This window comes from Puccinia triticina, chromosome 5A (genome assembly GCF_026914185.1).
Source record: "Puccinia triticina chromosome 5A, complete sequence".
NCBI classification, from domain to species: Eukaryota; Fungi; Basidiomycota; class Pucciniomycetes; order Pucciniales; family Pucciniaceae; genus Puccinia; species Puccinia triticina.
The window spans coordinates 1,257,142-1,272,168 of NC_070562.1; the positions used below are offsets into that span (position 1 = coordinate 1,257,142).

General features: G+C 45.3%; 3 protein-coding genes across 3 annotated transcripts; all 3 read left to right on the forward strand.

Annotated features, from left to right (window-relative positions):
- Positions 1–5,543: 5,543 nt before the first annotated feature.
- On the forward strand, positions 5,544–6,697 carry PtA15_5A136 (uncharacterized protein; the record flags this gene model as incomplete). Its single annotated transcript, XM_053168867.1, has 8 exons — positions 5,544–5,592; positions 5,692–5,761; positions 5,845–6,030; positions 6,107–6,136; positions 6,212–6,267; positions 6,349–6,413; positions 6,504–6,577; positions 6,655–6,697. 8 exons carry the CDS (start codon positions 5,544–5,546, stop codon positions 6,695–6,697), a joined length of 573 nt encoding a protein of 190 aa, XP_053020121.1.
- Positions 6,698–7,219: 522 nt separating this feature from the next.
- Positions 7,220–8,907, forward strand: PtA15_5A137 (uncharacterized protein; the record flags this gene model as incomplete). The annotated part of the gene is made up of 6 exons (XM_053168868.1): positions 7,220–7,578; positions 7,644–7,830; positions 7,935–8,169; positions 8,238–8,363; positions 8,447–8,758; positions 8,846–8,907. The coding sequence occupies 6 exons, from the start codon at positions 7,220–7,222 to the stop codon at positions 8,905–8,907; spliced, it is 1,281 nt and encodes a 426-aa protein (XP_053020122.1).
- Positions 8,908–10,040: 1,133 nt separating this feature from the next.
- Positions 10,041–12,440, forward strand: PtA15_5A138 (uncharacterized protein; the record flags this gene model as incomplete). The annotated part of the gene is made up of 8 exons (XM_053168869.1): positions 10,041–10,125; positions 10,777–10,937; positions 11,019–11,234; positions 11,314–11,723; positions 11,816–11,925; positions 11,996–12,120; positions 12,179–12,286; positions 12,381–12,440. The coding sequence occupies 8 exons, from the start codon at positions 10,041–10,043 to the stop codon at positions 12,438–12,440; spliced, it is 1,275 nt and encodes a 424-aa protein (XP_053020123.1).
- Positions 12,441–15,027: the final 2,587 nt, after the last annotated feature.

The window sequence follows — 15,027 nt, forward strand, 5'->3', positions numbered from 1 at the left end:
CGCCAACAAGCCAATGGTACGGCCGGTGAGACGAGGTTGGAAGGTGGTCTCTTCGGGCAGTTACTCGGAGAGTTTGCGGCCCTTGCCTTTGTTGAGACCAAAAAAAGGAAGACGGACCGTTGTTGCGACTGGGTCCCGCAGGTGCTTGCAACAGTCTTCTTTTGAAGTAATTGTTGGTCGAGATTTGAGGTCTAAGAACCAATTTCATTCTTGGGGTTGTCCTTTCCAGTGTTTGAAGACCAGGGATCGAACGATTGGAAGGTCAAGGTACGAAACGGCCAGAAGGGGGCTTATTGTCGGACATTGGGTGGGATTGGGCAAGAGTATTGGGGAGAAAAAAGAGAAAAAAGATGGTGGGAGGTGAGGATGAGGGTAATGAAGTAGGGTTTTTGGATGATGTCGGGAAATTGAGAAACCACAAAAAAAAATGGGGGAGGTGAGGGTCTGGCCGGGTTGATCGTCGAGGTTGAGGTCTTGATGGATAAACAGGCCCCAGCTGACTCTTCAGTCCTTATTGTTAAGCTTAGAGTTTTTCTGAACCTTACCTTGTTTGTGCGGTTATGGTTGATCAGACCAGCATAAACACTTGCAGGGTGTTCGCCGCACAATACAGGGTTCAGATCTTCTAGCTCTGGATCAACTCAAAACTCCTGAGTGGTAGTTACGGCACCTGTTTATAGCCAATTGTGTTGATAGGATGTGTGAGTTGTTGACTAGTGGCGTTTGGAGGTTGACAATCCGGATATTCAGGTAAGGAAAGATAGAGGAGATGAAGAGAAAAAAAACGCTCGCCGGTGTAGGACTCGTGTGGGACACTAAATATAATTTGGTGAAATATCCTCTGAGGGGGAAATAAATTGCTTAATAGGTTGAAAGGCTATTACAACTTACGGGTGGTTTGAAAGACCTGCCCCTCTAATAATACTATGCAAATACCTAAGAGTCTTGTAATCAATATTTATAAAGATATGGCTGATTCCAAGATAGATCTTACTTTCATATAGTAATCTCTATCAGACCTAGATCACTTGATTCAACAGGCTAGCAAATCTGTTATAACTTCTTTGCTCGCAGGCAATATACTTACTTTTTTATACTTGTGCTACACGTTACTAATATGATGTTTAACGCGAACTTGTTGTTGTGTAATGCTTGGTTCTACTTCTGCCAAAACACTAATACTGCTACTAAACTTCTACGCTACTTTTACTAACCACTAATACCGCTAATAACAGAACTGCTGACTAAACTACCGTATGTGACCAAACCTCTGTAGGCTGATCCTAACTAAACTAACTAACCACTTGTGACCAAACCTCTGTAGGCTGATGGGGAAACATCTGATGAGGGGAGAAAGGGCCTCCTTATATATTGAAGGGTGAGGGATTTTTGCTCCAGGGAAGCTCCTCATGAGGGATTATTGCTGCAGGGGATCTCAACTACACAGCCTCTCATGCATGTACTGCGCTGCATGTACAAACAACGAGGGGTTTATGCTGCAGGAGACACTCAACTACACAGCATCTGCATGCATGTGCTGCACTGCCTTACAAACAATGAGGGATTTATGCTGCAGGAGACACTTCCTGTACAGCTTATCTGCCTGCATATGCTGTGCTACATGTACAAACAATGAGGGATTTATGCTGCGGGAGACACTTCCTGTACAGCTTATCTACCTGCATATGCTGTACTATGCGTACAAACAATGAGGAATATATACTGCATGAGGTGCTTGAGCTACACAGCACTTTCATACATGTACTGAGCTGCATGATGTCATGTGTTGCTATGCAACCAAGCCATCTTCCATGCTCTTCCACACACTCTGCATCCATTTTCTAACCTGTTCCATTCCCAATGCTGGGGGTCAAGGCCTCTCCTCCCATCTTGCTCCTTCTTCCCTTCTTCCCCCGCACTGTATTACACACTCCCTCCACTATAATATCTCTGCAATGGGCTTTTGGCATTGTCACGCATATGGAACACCACACTGGCGGACGATTGATGCTTGTCAGGGTTTGACTACTAGGCTCGTCCAGTTGGCGGACTACAGTGTTGGTTGTTTGTCCTTTCGCCGGTTACTGATGATATTAAAATAAAAAACAAGATAGGCTCATAACCTGTTGGAGTGGTAGCTCGCAGGAATTATGATTTTATTACTATGTAATAAAATTGGAACAAAACTATCTACAAAATATCTGTGAAAGTTAATGCTGTCAAGTACTAAATACATGTCACAACAAGTACATCTTATCTCAGATTCAGGAAGCCGCTGATGCAATTCCACCCACAACGCAGATCATGATCTGGTGGTGCCCGGGACACGTGGGGGTTGAAGGCAACGAGCTGGCAGATAGGAGTGCGGCAGAGGCCCGGAAGCCATCCCTCATTGACAAGTCAATCAAGGGAAGTGTGACTGCGATGAAAATGGCTTTGATCAGAAAAGAAAAATTGTGGAAGGGGTCGCCGCGAGTGGCCTTTGCTGTTCAATCTGCATTCCACCAACTCCAATCAGGTCATTTCCCTTTGAATGCTTTTCAATTCAAGATCAAAAAGGCTCCATACCCAATTTTCTCAGCATGTGGAGTTAGGGAATCAGTTGAACATTATCTTGTTTCCTGCTCTAGGTTTGACGGGGCTAGGGCAACAGCTAGAAGGATTCTGCACAATGAGAGAATCACTGAGATCACGGCCAGGACACTCCTCCACAACCCCAAGGCATTCAAGGCAATCAAGAGATTCATCCAGATCTCGGCTCAACTCCCTCAATCTTGAAGGGGAGAGGACACCAAAGGAACCCACCAATGACCCCCAGATCTATCTGAGTCTTGCCCCCACCCGGATCTTTCTTTCTTTTCATTTGCCTCAACCTTTTTTTTTCTTTCTTTTTTTCCTTTTTCTTCTCTCCCTTTCCGCTTCTTTACTCTTTTTCCCTCTCAAAACCTATCCTGCATATGTCCCCATTACAGAAATTTTGTTACTTCTCCTCCCTTCTATTTTACATAAATTGTGGTTGTCCCCCGCAACATTTTTGTCTTCTAGATGAATATGCATAGTGCGCAATGTTAAATCAAACCTCCACTTAAAAAAAAAAGGAGTGTTTACTAAAAAAACAAAAGGGTGCTCAGGGGGAAGCTCATTTGCCAGGTTAAAAATCTGCCTCAGCCTACTGCATGAGCACTACAGCATGTTCAGCATTGAGATTCTGCACAAGGTACAGCTAATGCGGAAAAGCTTGCGGCCAGCTTTTAAACCGCTGATTTCAGCCTCAAAGCCTGTATGGCTCCTGTACGTCAGGAATGCCATCAGAAGAAAAACCCTATCTTCTTTGTTTTCCACTTTGGGGCCTTGAGGGCCCCACCATTGTATTCCTGGAGCAATTTTATGCCGATCCGGCCCTTCGCCGCTCTTGCCTCCCTTACCCCTTGCCCAGCCCGGCACCCATGTCAAGCACAAACGGGTTTTGACTGCATGTACAGTGAAGCTGTACAGGCCTGTGGCTGAAATGCAGAAGTCACTTCAGCCACAAAATTTGGCAAGCTTTCCCGCATTAGCTGTACACACTCAAGGTGCACCAGCACAGAATTTAGTCAACTGCAAGCAGTTTCTTAGAGTTTTTCTTGCAGTGCACTTAGGCCAAAACTGTGTTTGGGTAATGGTCAAATCTGGTTCCACAACATTTGGGGATACGTATGTAACATGCTGAAAATTTCAATTTGCGTATGCATGTCACTTGTGGTGCTGTTGGGCAAAATGTGAGGCCCTAATTATAAACACTTTTTTGAGATATTTTTGAAAAGTTTTGAAACTTTTCTGAAAATGGAAATGAACTTTTTTTGGAATCTATCTCATTTCAAAAATACTGCAAAACAAATCAAGACACGCAGGAGACATGTTTAAACTTTCAAATATGAAAGAAGTACATTTTCATTTCTTTTTCTTTTCAAAATCTCATTAGTTCATTTTCAACAAAATCTTGAATTTTTGTTTATAATTGTTGCCTCATCACTCTGAAGAAAAAATCAAAGATGATCTCAAACTGGAAAAGTTTCTTGAGCCTTTTTGGTCCTTGTTTGCCTGACAAGTGAGACGACAAGTTGCGTACGTTAATCAGAAATATAAGCATATGATAGCTCGAAGCCGCTCCACTTTTTGTAAGAAAAGCGGTAGCGTAGCGGCTCTTTTTTCGACCACTGAGCATGTAACGTTAGTGACTTGTAAGTTGTTAGCCGTTTTCTCCTACGCTACGCCGCGTTACAGCGTGTTGAGCCGGAGCGGCAGAAACCCGCGACAAAGAGCTGTGAAGCAGCGTAGCGGGCTGCGTGCGCAGCGCTAGCGCCAAACCGATAACCGCTTGCGTTACGCTACACTACGCTAACGCCAATGTTAGCGCAGCTGGCCCAGTAGTGCCCGTTGCTCATCATTTCCTCCCATTTTGGGGATGTATTTATTGCTGCATGCCTCGGGTTCCGTCTATTGAGGCACAGCTCGGAGCTGCGGACCTGGATCATCTAGGTTAGGGTTAGATGATGATACAGCAGAGATGTATATAGTTCAAACACTTCCGCCCCCACGTTGTTTTCTCTATTCATCTCATTACTCATATTATCATCCTCGTAACTCATTCCATTCTCACTCCGCGGTCCTCCAGGTATGCCTCATATATTCCTCTCATTGTCTTTCCTCACTTGTTTCTCACCACACTCCACTTGATTGTCCCTTAGGTGTGCCTCCACCATCTCCGCTGTCTCTGTTCGTCGTGTCACTCACACAGCATCGTCGCTGTTATAGGTTAGTATCGCTGCGTTGTTTCCTCCCCATTCATCTCATTACTCATATTATCATCCTTGTAACTCATTCCATTCTCACTCCGCGGTCCTCCAGGTGTGCCTCCACCATCTCCGCTGTCTCTGTTCGTCGTGTCACTCACACAGCATCGTCGCTGTTATAGGTGTGCCTCCACCATCTCCGCTGTCTCTGTTCGTCGTGTCACTCACACAGCATCGTCGCTGTTATAGGTCCCCCACTTTGGTGTCCATTACCGTCTACCAGCAGTGCTCATCGAGCTGGCTCATGTTGCCTATGGCTCCCTTGACAGTCAAGGTTTGGTTGTCAAGCCAGTCTCTTTCTTTGGAAAAATTACGTTTCACTGTCAAGGTTTCACTGTTTTCGTAATGGACTGGTTATGATTATGTAGAGAAGTGCTACTCCGTCTCTCCCCCGAGACCGAGAGCACAAACGCGACCAAGACCAGTAGGGAAGTCTATTATAAATGAGGACTCCATCAAGCCTGCACCACGTACTCCTCTAAGCCAGCGTGTCTGTTGTACATAGCGTAACAAATAACCAACTCAATCACTTATCAAATCTGAAATCTATTCCACAATGAAAGCTACTGCATCTCTGATCTGCCTTGTTGCACTTTCCTTATCTGTGGTGACGGCTTTTGCTGATCCTCCTAAGCCTCACACGACGTGCTACGATCACTTTCTGCATACAGGTAAAAAATGTGTTTATGCTTCCGCCAACCCGAATGAACGATGCCCTCCGCCACCCGATCCTCCCAAAGCCCCTGCGACAGTTCCCCAGGTGAGTTGGATTCGTTTTCGTGAGTTGGCCATCGAGAGTGTTGTGCTAATGATGCACCCGCATACGTATTCTTTTCTCTGTCATCGGTGTAGTTCACAGTGCAACAGGCTAGAAAGACTAAGCGCAGCGAAGACACCTTTTGGAACGCCGATATGACACCACCATACCGGTCAGCCACTCAACTATTTTTCAGCGCTCCCCCGGGGAAGACAGCTGACTCGATTTTTGGTTTAACTTTTTTTCCTCTTGTAGGTCACCAAAGCCGTCAGGATGGTATATGTATGTTCTCTCGACCTTATTCTTGGGTCGAATTGAATCATATCAGCTGTCTGATGAAAATAATTTTCAGACCTGCCCTGAGTCTAGTAACCCAGGAGATGGATTAGGTGTATGTCTCTGGGCCGGAGCTGGCGGTAATTCTAACGGTTGGGTCAACCAGTACGTCCAAGCAGCTCTGAACATAGGTAAATGAGCGTGCTAATCTGTCCATTGCTACCACATTTTCAATATATAGGGAAAACAAATCCAACTGCGGGAAACAAATGTAAGTGTCCTCCACTGTTAGAAAGTTTTCACTTACTGTACTTTATCCAGACGACTAATTGATAGAGAAATTCAGATACATTCAAAGGAAAGGTGATGCAAAAAATCCTCATTATGCCAAAGTAATTGGTGGTAAGTCAAACACTTGTGGCCAAACCGTCTTTAAAATTCAGAATGTAAGGATAACGACTGATACTGATCTTTTAATCGTAGGCTGTGACTTTGGACCAAACATCGATGAAACAGTGGGGTGCTTCAATATTGCAGTCAATGAAGCGGTGAGCAGATTGAGTGACTCACTTCCCTTCAAGCCAACGAGCAAGTGGATTTATGAAGGTCAATTGATCAATGGTGATCCGTCTTGGTAGCTCTTTGAGAAACTCAACCCCACCGAGGCGGAACGTAAGGATGGCGCCCTTTGCGATGTCACCACTTGGGATTTGTGCGTCAATAGCCTTGTCCTCCTTCCTCCACATTTATCTCTTCGTTCGCTAATCTTCCCTTATCTTTCTTGAATAGCAACAACCTTAAGGGCACTAAGCCAGAGAACGCTTCATACTGAGAGATTTCTTCCGTGTAGTCAGCCTTTCTCCTGTTCACATCTCTGTACCTTCCCCTGTTAGTTTTGTTTCCCGGTAGGAACCGATGAAATAAATCGCGTTTCTTTTTCCTCTGTTGGAAAATTTTGCATTTCTGAAACTCAAATTACTGCACCACAACTATGTTCCAATTATCACGTGAAGCAATCCATGAATTCCATGTACAGATGGCCTCGAAGAGAAGCTTAGCTAGGATTCAGGTAGCTGGGGAATTAATTAGTAACTTCTGCTTTGAGCTATGGAGGGAAATGAGTACTGTCAATGACTTCCAATTCCTAAGACAGGAGTAGAATTTAAGCTGTATGGATAATTTTCTCAACGAGGACTGTTTGCGTCCTCATTTCATTTACATGTTGATTGACAACTGATTGGTGAAACTCAACCCTTCTTCAAAATCATAAGATTATGGGCCTGTTATTGTTCCAGAGTTTCCCAACGAAATAGTTGGGCAAAATCTGCGTTGATGTGCTGCTGAGCCTGCACCCATGTGTTCTCTGGCTCTGCCGACGCCGGCACACAAGAGCTTTGCACTTTTCGTGGTCCGCCCGGGGGATGGATGCGGGGTCCATCCGCGACACAGCCTCGGCTTCTTCAGCCTGATCAACCTCAATCCATCCCACAACCGCGCAGCCCCCATGGCCGGTCCAGATCCACCGCGCACAATCGATCTACCTCCATTGACACCGACTGTTCTCCGAGCGTGTTCCTTCCAAAACTGGTATCCGTCACTCTGTCGGCATTCGTTCCGATCGACGATCATCAATCTGAACCAATCGTTCATCGATTACCTCCGCGATTCCTGTCATGGCCTCCATTTACCCGAAGAATTAGCCCCAGGCTCGAGGTACTTCTGTCTGTATCGCCTCCTCACTGTGTCACTCCTCACTTATTGGCCCACCTTCCTCGAAGCTACGAGAGCCAGCTGAGTGACTCAGAAGATGACACTGCAGAAGTTTCGTCACCTGGCTCCTCATCTTCGAGATCATCCAGCCCACCCCCGCGCTATTCTTTTCCGGAACTGACGAGGACGATTAGTGAGACGATTGAACTATACGGGGGTTCAGTGTTTCCGAAGCTGAATTGGTCAGCTCCTCAAGTTGCGCCTCATTAAAGAGCTGTAGATTCTCATGAAATCGCCTTCGAAAGCAGAAATGAGATCCAGGGATCTGATAGTTATGTCGAACTCCCTTCTTGAAACAGGACGCAGGCTTTTTGTTAGTTTCGGGCGACGGTCCACTGAGATGTCGCACCCCGATGGATGTGTACATACTGTTAAAAGGCAGTGATTGCGTTTTCCACGACCTTGATCTGCACGACAAGATCCCTCAAGCTCCGCCCGAGGATCCCTTGCCCGCCGTGCTAGTTTTACGGGAGTGGTTTAACCTCAACCCATCCCACGAATTCCGATGCTTTGTGCGAGGGCGGAAGTTGATTGGCAAGTCTTTCCTTAAAATCCATTCGAGTGCCCCCCAGCATACCGATGCTAACATTGCGACGGTTTAGCCATCTCCGCTAGATCCTCGACGTTTTATGACTTCTTGCTTCCTCAGGGAGTAAGAAAATCAATTCTTGAAAGAATTCGCGCATTTTTTGAGGCAGTGATCTGTCCTGAATTCCACCTATCGGACTGTTAGTTTTCATCCGTGTCTCCTAAGATTGGACCCGAAGCTGAAAATCCTGACGTGCTTATCTCTGATCGTGTTTTTCATCAGTTATTTTTGATGTCTACCTAAAGAACCCCACCAAACTCGCTCCACCGTCGTCGACTTCTAAACCAAATTTAAAATTGGTCGACATCAATCCATTTGCAACCTACATTGACCCTTGTTTATTTTCGTATGAGGAACTTGAGCAATGTTGTTCAAACGCGTCTGGTGCAGCTGGCGAGCAGAAACAATCGACACAGCTGCACCAGACGACACCCTTGCTTAAACTTGTTGAATCTGAAGATCCTCATCAAAACTTTCGAGCTTCCAAGTTTCAAACGTCGAAACTCCCAGCGGAATTCGTCAACTTTTCTCAAGGTCAGTTTCTCAACCCCTCACCCACCCTCGCGATGTTAATAGCAAAAATGACTGACTTTCTTCCGTCCTTCCTATCATTTCATTTAGATCAAGGCGTCGACCAATTATCTGATGGATTTAAGAAAATGCTAGATGCTGAGAAGCAATAGCAAGAAAAAGTTGTGTATTGTCTTAGATCGGATTGCTTCTCGGGGCAATTGCAATCATATTTGAGGTGACCAACCTCTACCAGCACCAGATGTGTCCACTCAACTATTGAACACCCTGATGTAGTTATGTTATCAGCATGAACACATACACAATTCTGATTCAGGGATGTTTATCTACGGCCCTCTACTCCTCACCAATGGCTACAAAATATACCTCTACAATTCATCCTAATTACCACAGTTTTGTTTTTTGAACCTTAGGATCTTATTTCATCGTGCAAAATTTACATGATAAACATTATAACTGTCAGAATGTGACATCACAATGTCACAGTTCTCTTGGACTTCTGCTATGCAAGGTATGATTGCTGAGTTGCATGAATGTTTAGCTTGTGAATTCATAAGCCATTTCACCTAGCTTGAAGTTGAAGTTACAATTGAGATCTACTGCAGTTTGTGAGTTTTATGAATTAAAAAGTTGTAAGTTTCTCTTGCCCAATTTCCAATAACTGAGCTGAACTATTTTTTTTTGAACATCATGATCACCACCCAATGTCTGTTGGGACGTTAACAACATGGAGTTCTCCATTTGATTCCTGGCCTGTTGTGAATGATTTCTTAATGGGTTGTTTTTCTTGCACCGTGAATGATATCTTGTATCAATAAGGTGTCAACTGGATTGATTGGTATAATCTAGATCACCAGGTTTCATACAAGCTGCCAGGTCAAAAGGGACAAGTGATGTACTCCAATTTTTCCCATCAACAACTTGTGCTAAACTTCGGCAGGTCTACATAGGTTTCGGCAAGAAGCCATCCCAGTTGGGATAGGAAGCCAAGAGGTAGTATTTGGATAGAAAAATCTCATCAGATAGTGCCAGCCAATACAAGCCTATGATTAGATTGAAAACTTGATGGACCCGGGCCAGGCGATGGGCCTGTTACCCGATGACACCATCACCCACCACCCGGGGTGCCGGGTGCTGAACAGCGGGTGACGAGGGCGGTGAAGCAGAGGGGGTGTCTTCGAGTCTCCTGCTGTCTCTTGACCATCTCACATCGGCGGTCGACTCAGACAACTCCGACAAGCTCAACATTCAACTCTTCGCTCCGCACTTTCCAACAGAAATCGAGATGACCTCCTCCTCTCAGAACGATTCCCAACGCGTCCAGGACTCGAACGATCCCGCCGACAACCAAGAACACCATGGTCAACCGGGTTCGCGTCTTTTTTTTCCTGATGGTTGTCGTCTGCACTCAATCTACACACCCCTTCTTGGTGGGCAAGAACCCACGAGGCAGTGCGAAGGTATCAAACGCCTGCCGTAAGAAGAACCGTCCAAAGGACTTTGATTCATCGCGCACTTATCCCCTTCCCATATCTCAACCCAAGGGTCGAATCTAGTCTTCTAGTCCAAGGTCTCGATCGAATTTATCCAGGGTAGAATTGGCAAGACCCACTGCAGCCTCTGAAATCAATTAATTTCAAACAAATCAGAAATTCTCTATGGGCATCACAAAGTAGTTCGACTGGGACAAGAGACATCCACCCTTCCGTGTTTGGCTTCTTATTTATATTGGAGCTCAAACCCATACTGTTACGAGCTAGAAGCTCAAAGCTCTCTTGGTCAATGCATATCCAGCCCAAATCTCCGGTCTTACCGAGAGCTCTCTGGACCAATAGATATCCTATCCAGTGCCAATCTCAGTATTTAAGCATAGGAGCTCATTACAATCAATCACCTTCGCGGTTATTCATATGAATTTACAGTAATATTAATTCAGAATTTCTCACTGGTTTTCTGATTTCGGACGTTATAACATTACTAACCCACATGAAACATTTCTTCAAAAAAATCAAAAACTGCAGAACGAGAGGGCACGCCTCCTCCCGTTCAATCCCCTGTTGCCACGACCCACTCCACAAAAGATGAGACCACAGCCGCTACCTCCCGGCGGCAACCGACTAGTCCGGACGCCAAGAGTGCCCAAGTGACTCAACTAAGGGCAGGAGAAAAATTCGTACCAGGAGTAAGTTATTTTCCCCGACTTGTTGAATTAAACGATGTGTTGAGTCATTAACCTCGATTTTCCTTATCGCCCTTTCTTTAGACGACCAATCAACATCCTCCCGTCGGCTCTTCCGCAGGCCAATCCTTCAAAGTTGGTGTTTCGGAAGATAGGAATCGCAAGTGTAGGAGAACGATGGAAGATTCTCACTCCTTCTTGTATAGCTACGGGGGCGTCGACGGTCAAGGCTACTTTGCTGTGTTTGATGGACATGCTGGCAAGCACGCTGCTGAATGGTGCGGCCAATGGTTCCATGAAGTAAGCCATTGTCAATCTTTCTCCACATCGTCCGAAGATCGCCAGGATGGCTGATGGATCTCATCTTTCTAACCTGCAGTATCTGCTTCACGAATTGATCAATACCCCAAGAACAACGCCAGTCCCAGATTTATTGAACTCAACGTTCCACATCGTCGACACCAAATTGTCGCAGGTCGCCGCCGAAGTTGGCACTCATTCAGGTTGCACAGCCGTTACCGCTTTCCTCAGGCTAGAATATCAGAATGGGGAGCCCGTCGGGCCAGTAGGAGCGGGCATTTCCGAGAAAGCCGTCAGTCATGTTGATCCGCATGACATAGTCGATCAACCGTGGAAACACGAGGCGATCGCGCTCTCAGAGGCACGTGATAGCACTCAAAAGGCCGCTGAACAGCGAAAATCTACATTGGAGGAATCACAGCAGTCGAAAGGTGCTATCAAGCGAACTTTATACACTGCGAATGTAGGAGATGCAAGAGCTGTACTCTGGTTGGTACTTTTCTTTAGCTCGTTTATCAGTGATCTCAATCGGTCTTTTATACTTGCTGACGTATTTCTTGGTCGGGTTTTTTTTTCTCTAGTCGGGGCACGAAGGCGGTCAGGTTAACATATGATCATAAAGGCTCAGATCAACAAGAAGCTCAAAGAATCACCGATGCTGGTGGATACGTCATGAACAATAGGGTCAACGGTTGGTCCCTTCAGGTTGTTGTTTCCCGAAATTCATTCTCATTTACCCACCTCACAACCTCCCTTGTTAGGCGTATTGGCGGTAACAAGATCTCTAGGCGATTCGTCCATGAAAGAGTTTGTTGTTGGATCTCCCTACACGACTGAAACGACACTCACCGCGGAAGACCAATTCTTGATCATTGCATGTGATGGGGTACGATTTGCTATTCTTCTATCAAGTCAACAGAGTCTCATATAAAATTCCTGTTCAGTTATGGGACGTATGTGAAGATCAGGATGCAGTCAACTTGATTTTGGACGTGAAAGATCCACAGGAAGCTAGTAGAGCCCTCTTAGACCACGCACTTTCACAATTCTCAGTGAGTTTTTCTTTCGCAATACTTAAGTACCTCTCACTCCGGTTTCACTTTGGAACAAAACACTGATAATATGATATCTCTTGCGTACTATCAGACAGACAACCTGAGCGTGATGGTTGTTAGTTTGAGACCGGTTTCATTTTTCGATGTTTGAAATGCAAACAGAAACGAAAAGAAAACAGGTCCATGAAAACCCCCTCCCTTCATTCTTCCCTCTGCCCATCCAAAATAAAATAAATAGCAAAAAGTAAAACACAACAGACAAGAGACAATGGTCGTGATGAAGTGCATTTTTTCGCATATCCAATGAAGTGATCGACTTTTCATTTCGTTTTCTTTCTGTCTTCTAAAAGTCATTTTAACTTCTGATCACTTCATAATCGGGCGCGCCTTTTATCTCTATCCAAGTCATGACTAATCAGAAGGTAGCATTTGGTCAGGATACCGAGTTTTGAACTCTTTTGCCTCGTTCTATCCGTCTGACATTTGTATCTTCTCTTTATTTCTTAAAATTCTATGTTTTTTCTCAATAAAACTGGGAAACTCTATCCCCCCTCTCAAACATAAAAATACGTGGTAGATGTTTTTTTTCTCTAGCTTTTACACTGTCCTGACTGTTATATACGGTTGTTCATGTCATTGATTACTAGTTGGGGATGACGGTAATCATCTTAATATCTTAATAACTGATCTGCCAAAAATGCAAGTTACAATAGGGGGGTTCACATAGGATTTTAATAAAATTTTAAAGCTCATTTTAAGGCCTTATGAACAATATTTTGGAAATTTTTTCGGCCCCGTTTGGAGCCGATATAATTGCGCGATATAATCTGGAAACTTGGGACATCTGATCAAGTTTTGGCGGACCTGATCAGATGTCACATAGGATGTCATGCAAAAAAACTCATGTATTGCCTGGATTGTATTGGCTCCAATCGGGGCCTTAAGCTGTTCACATTTGGGTGTTCCTTGGCAATCAGAACAACTTCTATGTTTGCTAAAAATTGGTTCACAAAGTCCTTAAAATGGGCTCTAAAGTTTTATTAAAATCCTATTGTGAACCCCCCTAATATACTGGTCCGTCACTTTTGAATAAATCTGGAATTTCGGATTTTGCAGGGAAATCTAAACTTTGGAACTCTGGATCACTTTGGGATCTTTGGGGACCTAGATTTCCCTGCAAAATCTGAAATCTGGCGGCTCAGATCTGACAGGAAGTCATCCACTAGGCAGGAAAATTCATGGCTGCAGCCCTCCATTCATAAAATTTGAACACCCATGGGCTGACCTGGCTACATTACTCGGAGCCCATGGGCCAACCCAAGCCCAGCCTGAATACAGCTTTCTGGGCCATTGGCTGGGCAGAGCTTTGGCTCATTTTGAACCAGCCCACCTTTCAAAATGGGCTGGGTCCGGACAGTGATTTTGGGCCCAAGCCCGGCCCACTTGCAACCTGAGCATGAGTAGACAAAATCAGCAGTCAATTTTTGCCAATGCAAACCTCCCTATTGTATTTGGTTTGAAATAGGACAAGACGAGCTGGGCCAGCTGTACCCACAGTGTGGGTTTAGTTCCATGGATGGTTTAGGCTTGGGTTTGCGGTGAATGGTGTTGGAATTGCAGGTTGGGGGAGCATTGGGATTAAGGAGCAAATTGGGCTTATATTTCACACCAGCCATTTGTGTTTACTTTCCCAGCCAAGATTTTGACTTTGAGGCAATTCTCTCCCTGTAGAGATGGCCATTGGGTACCTGGCACCGCTTGGCGGGTACCCGCCACTGCTCTCCAGTACCCGTTGGCGGGTGCCGGGTACGTGATTTTGGCTGAAAAACCATAGGGTACCCGTCTTTTTCAGGCGTAGTCATGCACTGCGCGCAGGGCCAAGCGCACCTCAGGGCTTCCCCATGCACAGCACCAACCCCCGGTCCATGCACCCAGGTCCCAGACTCCCAGCCACCACCGCTACCGGCAGCCCAAAGACAACTACTGCAATGAAACAGCCACAAAAGAGACCACACCAACGTTTGAATTCACACTCCCCTCCGCCGCAGGAATCTTTGAATTCTAAGACGCAATCAACCCAAGATGCCAAAGTTGTTGACTTGGAAATTGAGACCATCAACCCCACTTCTGATAAGTCAAAAGCCCCTCCAAATAGCAAGCCTAATTCCAGTGTGCCTCGGGAACTCACTGACAAGGAGGAGCTTTGTAAGCTTGCGTCTCTTTAATTAATCTTCCTTGTATATCTCCATCTGAAATTCTCCCTCATAGGTTGAGCACAAAGGACGGCCACAATTGGCACCAGCCCGGCTTATGCCAGCTATGACACACCAGAACTCTCAAACCAACTCGACAAAAGGGGATGGTGCATGATTGCATATCCATGCAAGAAGTGAGACTTCATTTCATAATACTCAGCACCATGAACTATTTTGCTGACAGTTATTCCTGAACTCAACACAGTTGCAGCTCAAAAATCAACCGGCCGACTTATGATTTGTCTTGCAGCAACCTATTGAAGCACGCAGCAGGATGCATGAATAAGCTCTGTGAGACCGCTAGCAATCACACTCTGGCCAGTCTTGGTGTCTCTGGAACAGGAGATATAGACCCAAAAGAGATGAGATTCTTTGTCAATCTCTTTCATTATTTCTAATCATTCATTATTTTGTCTTTTGGCTATCCAGGTACACCAACTCTGTGCAATTTGGTGTGCTGAGGCAGAACATCCCTTTTCAGTG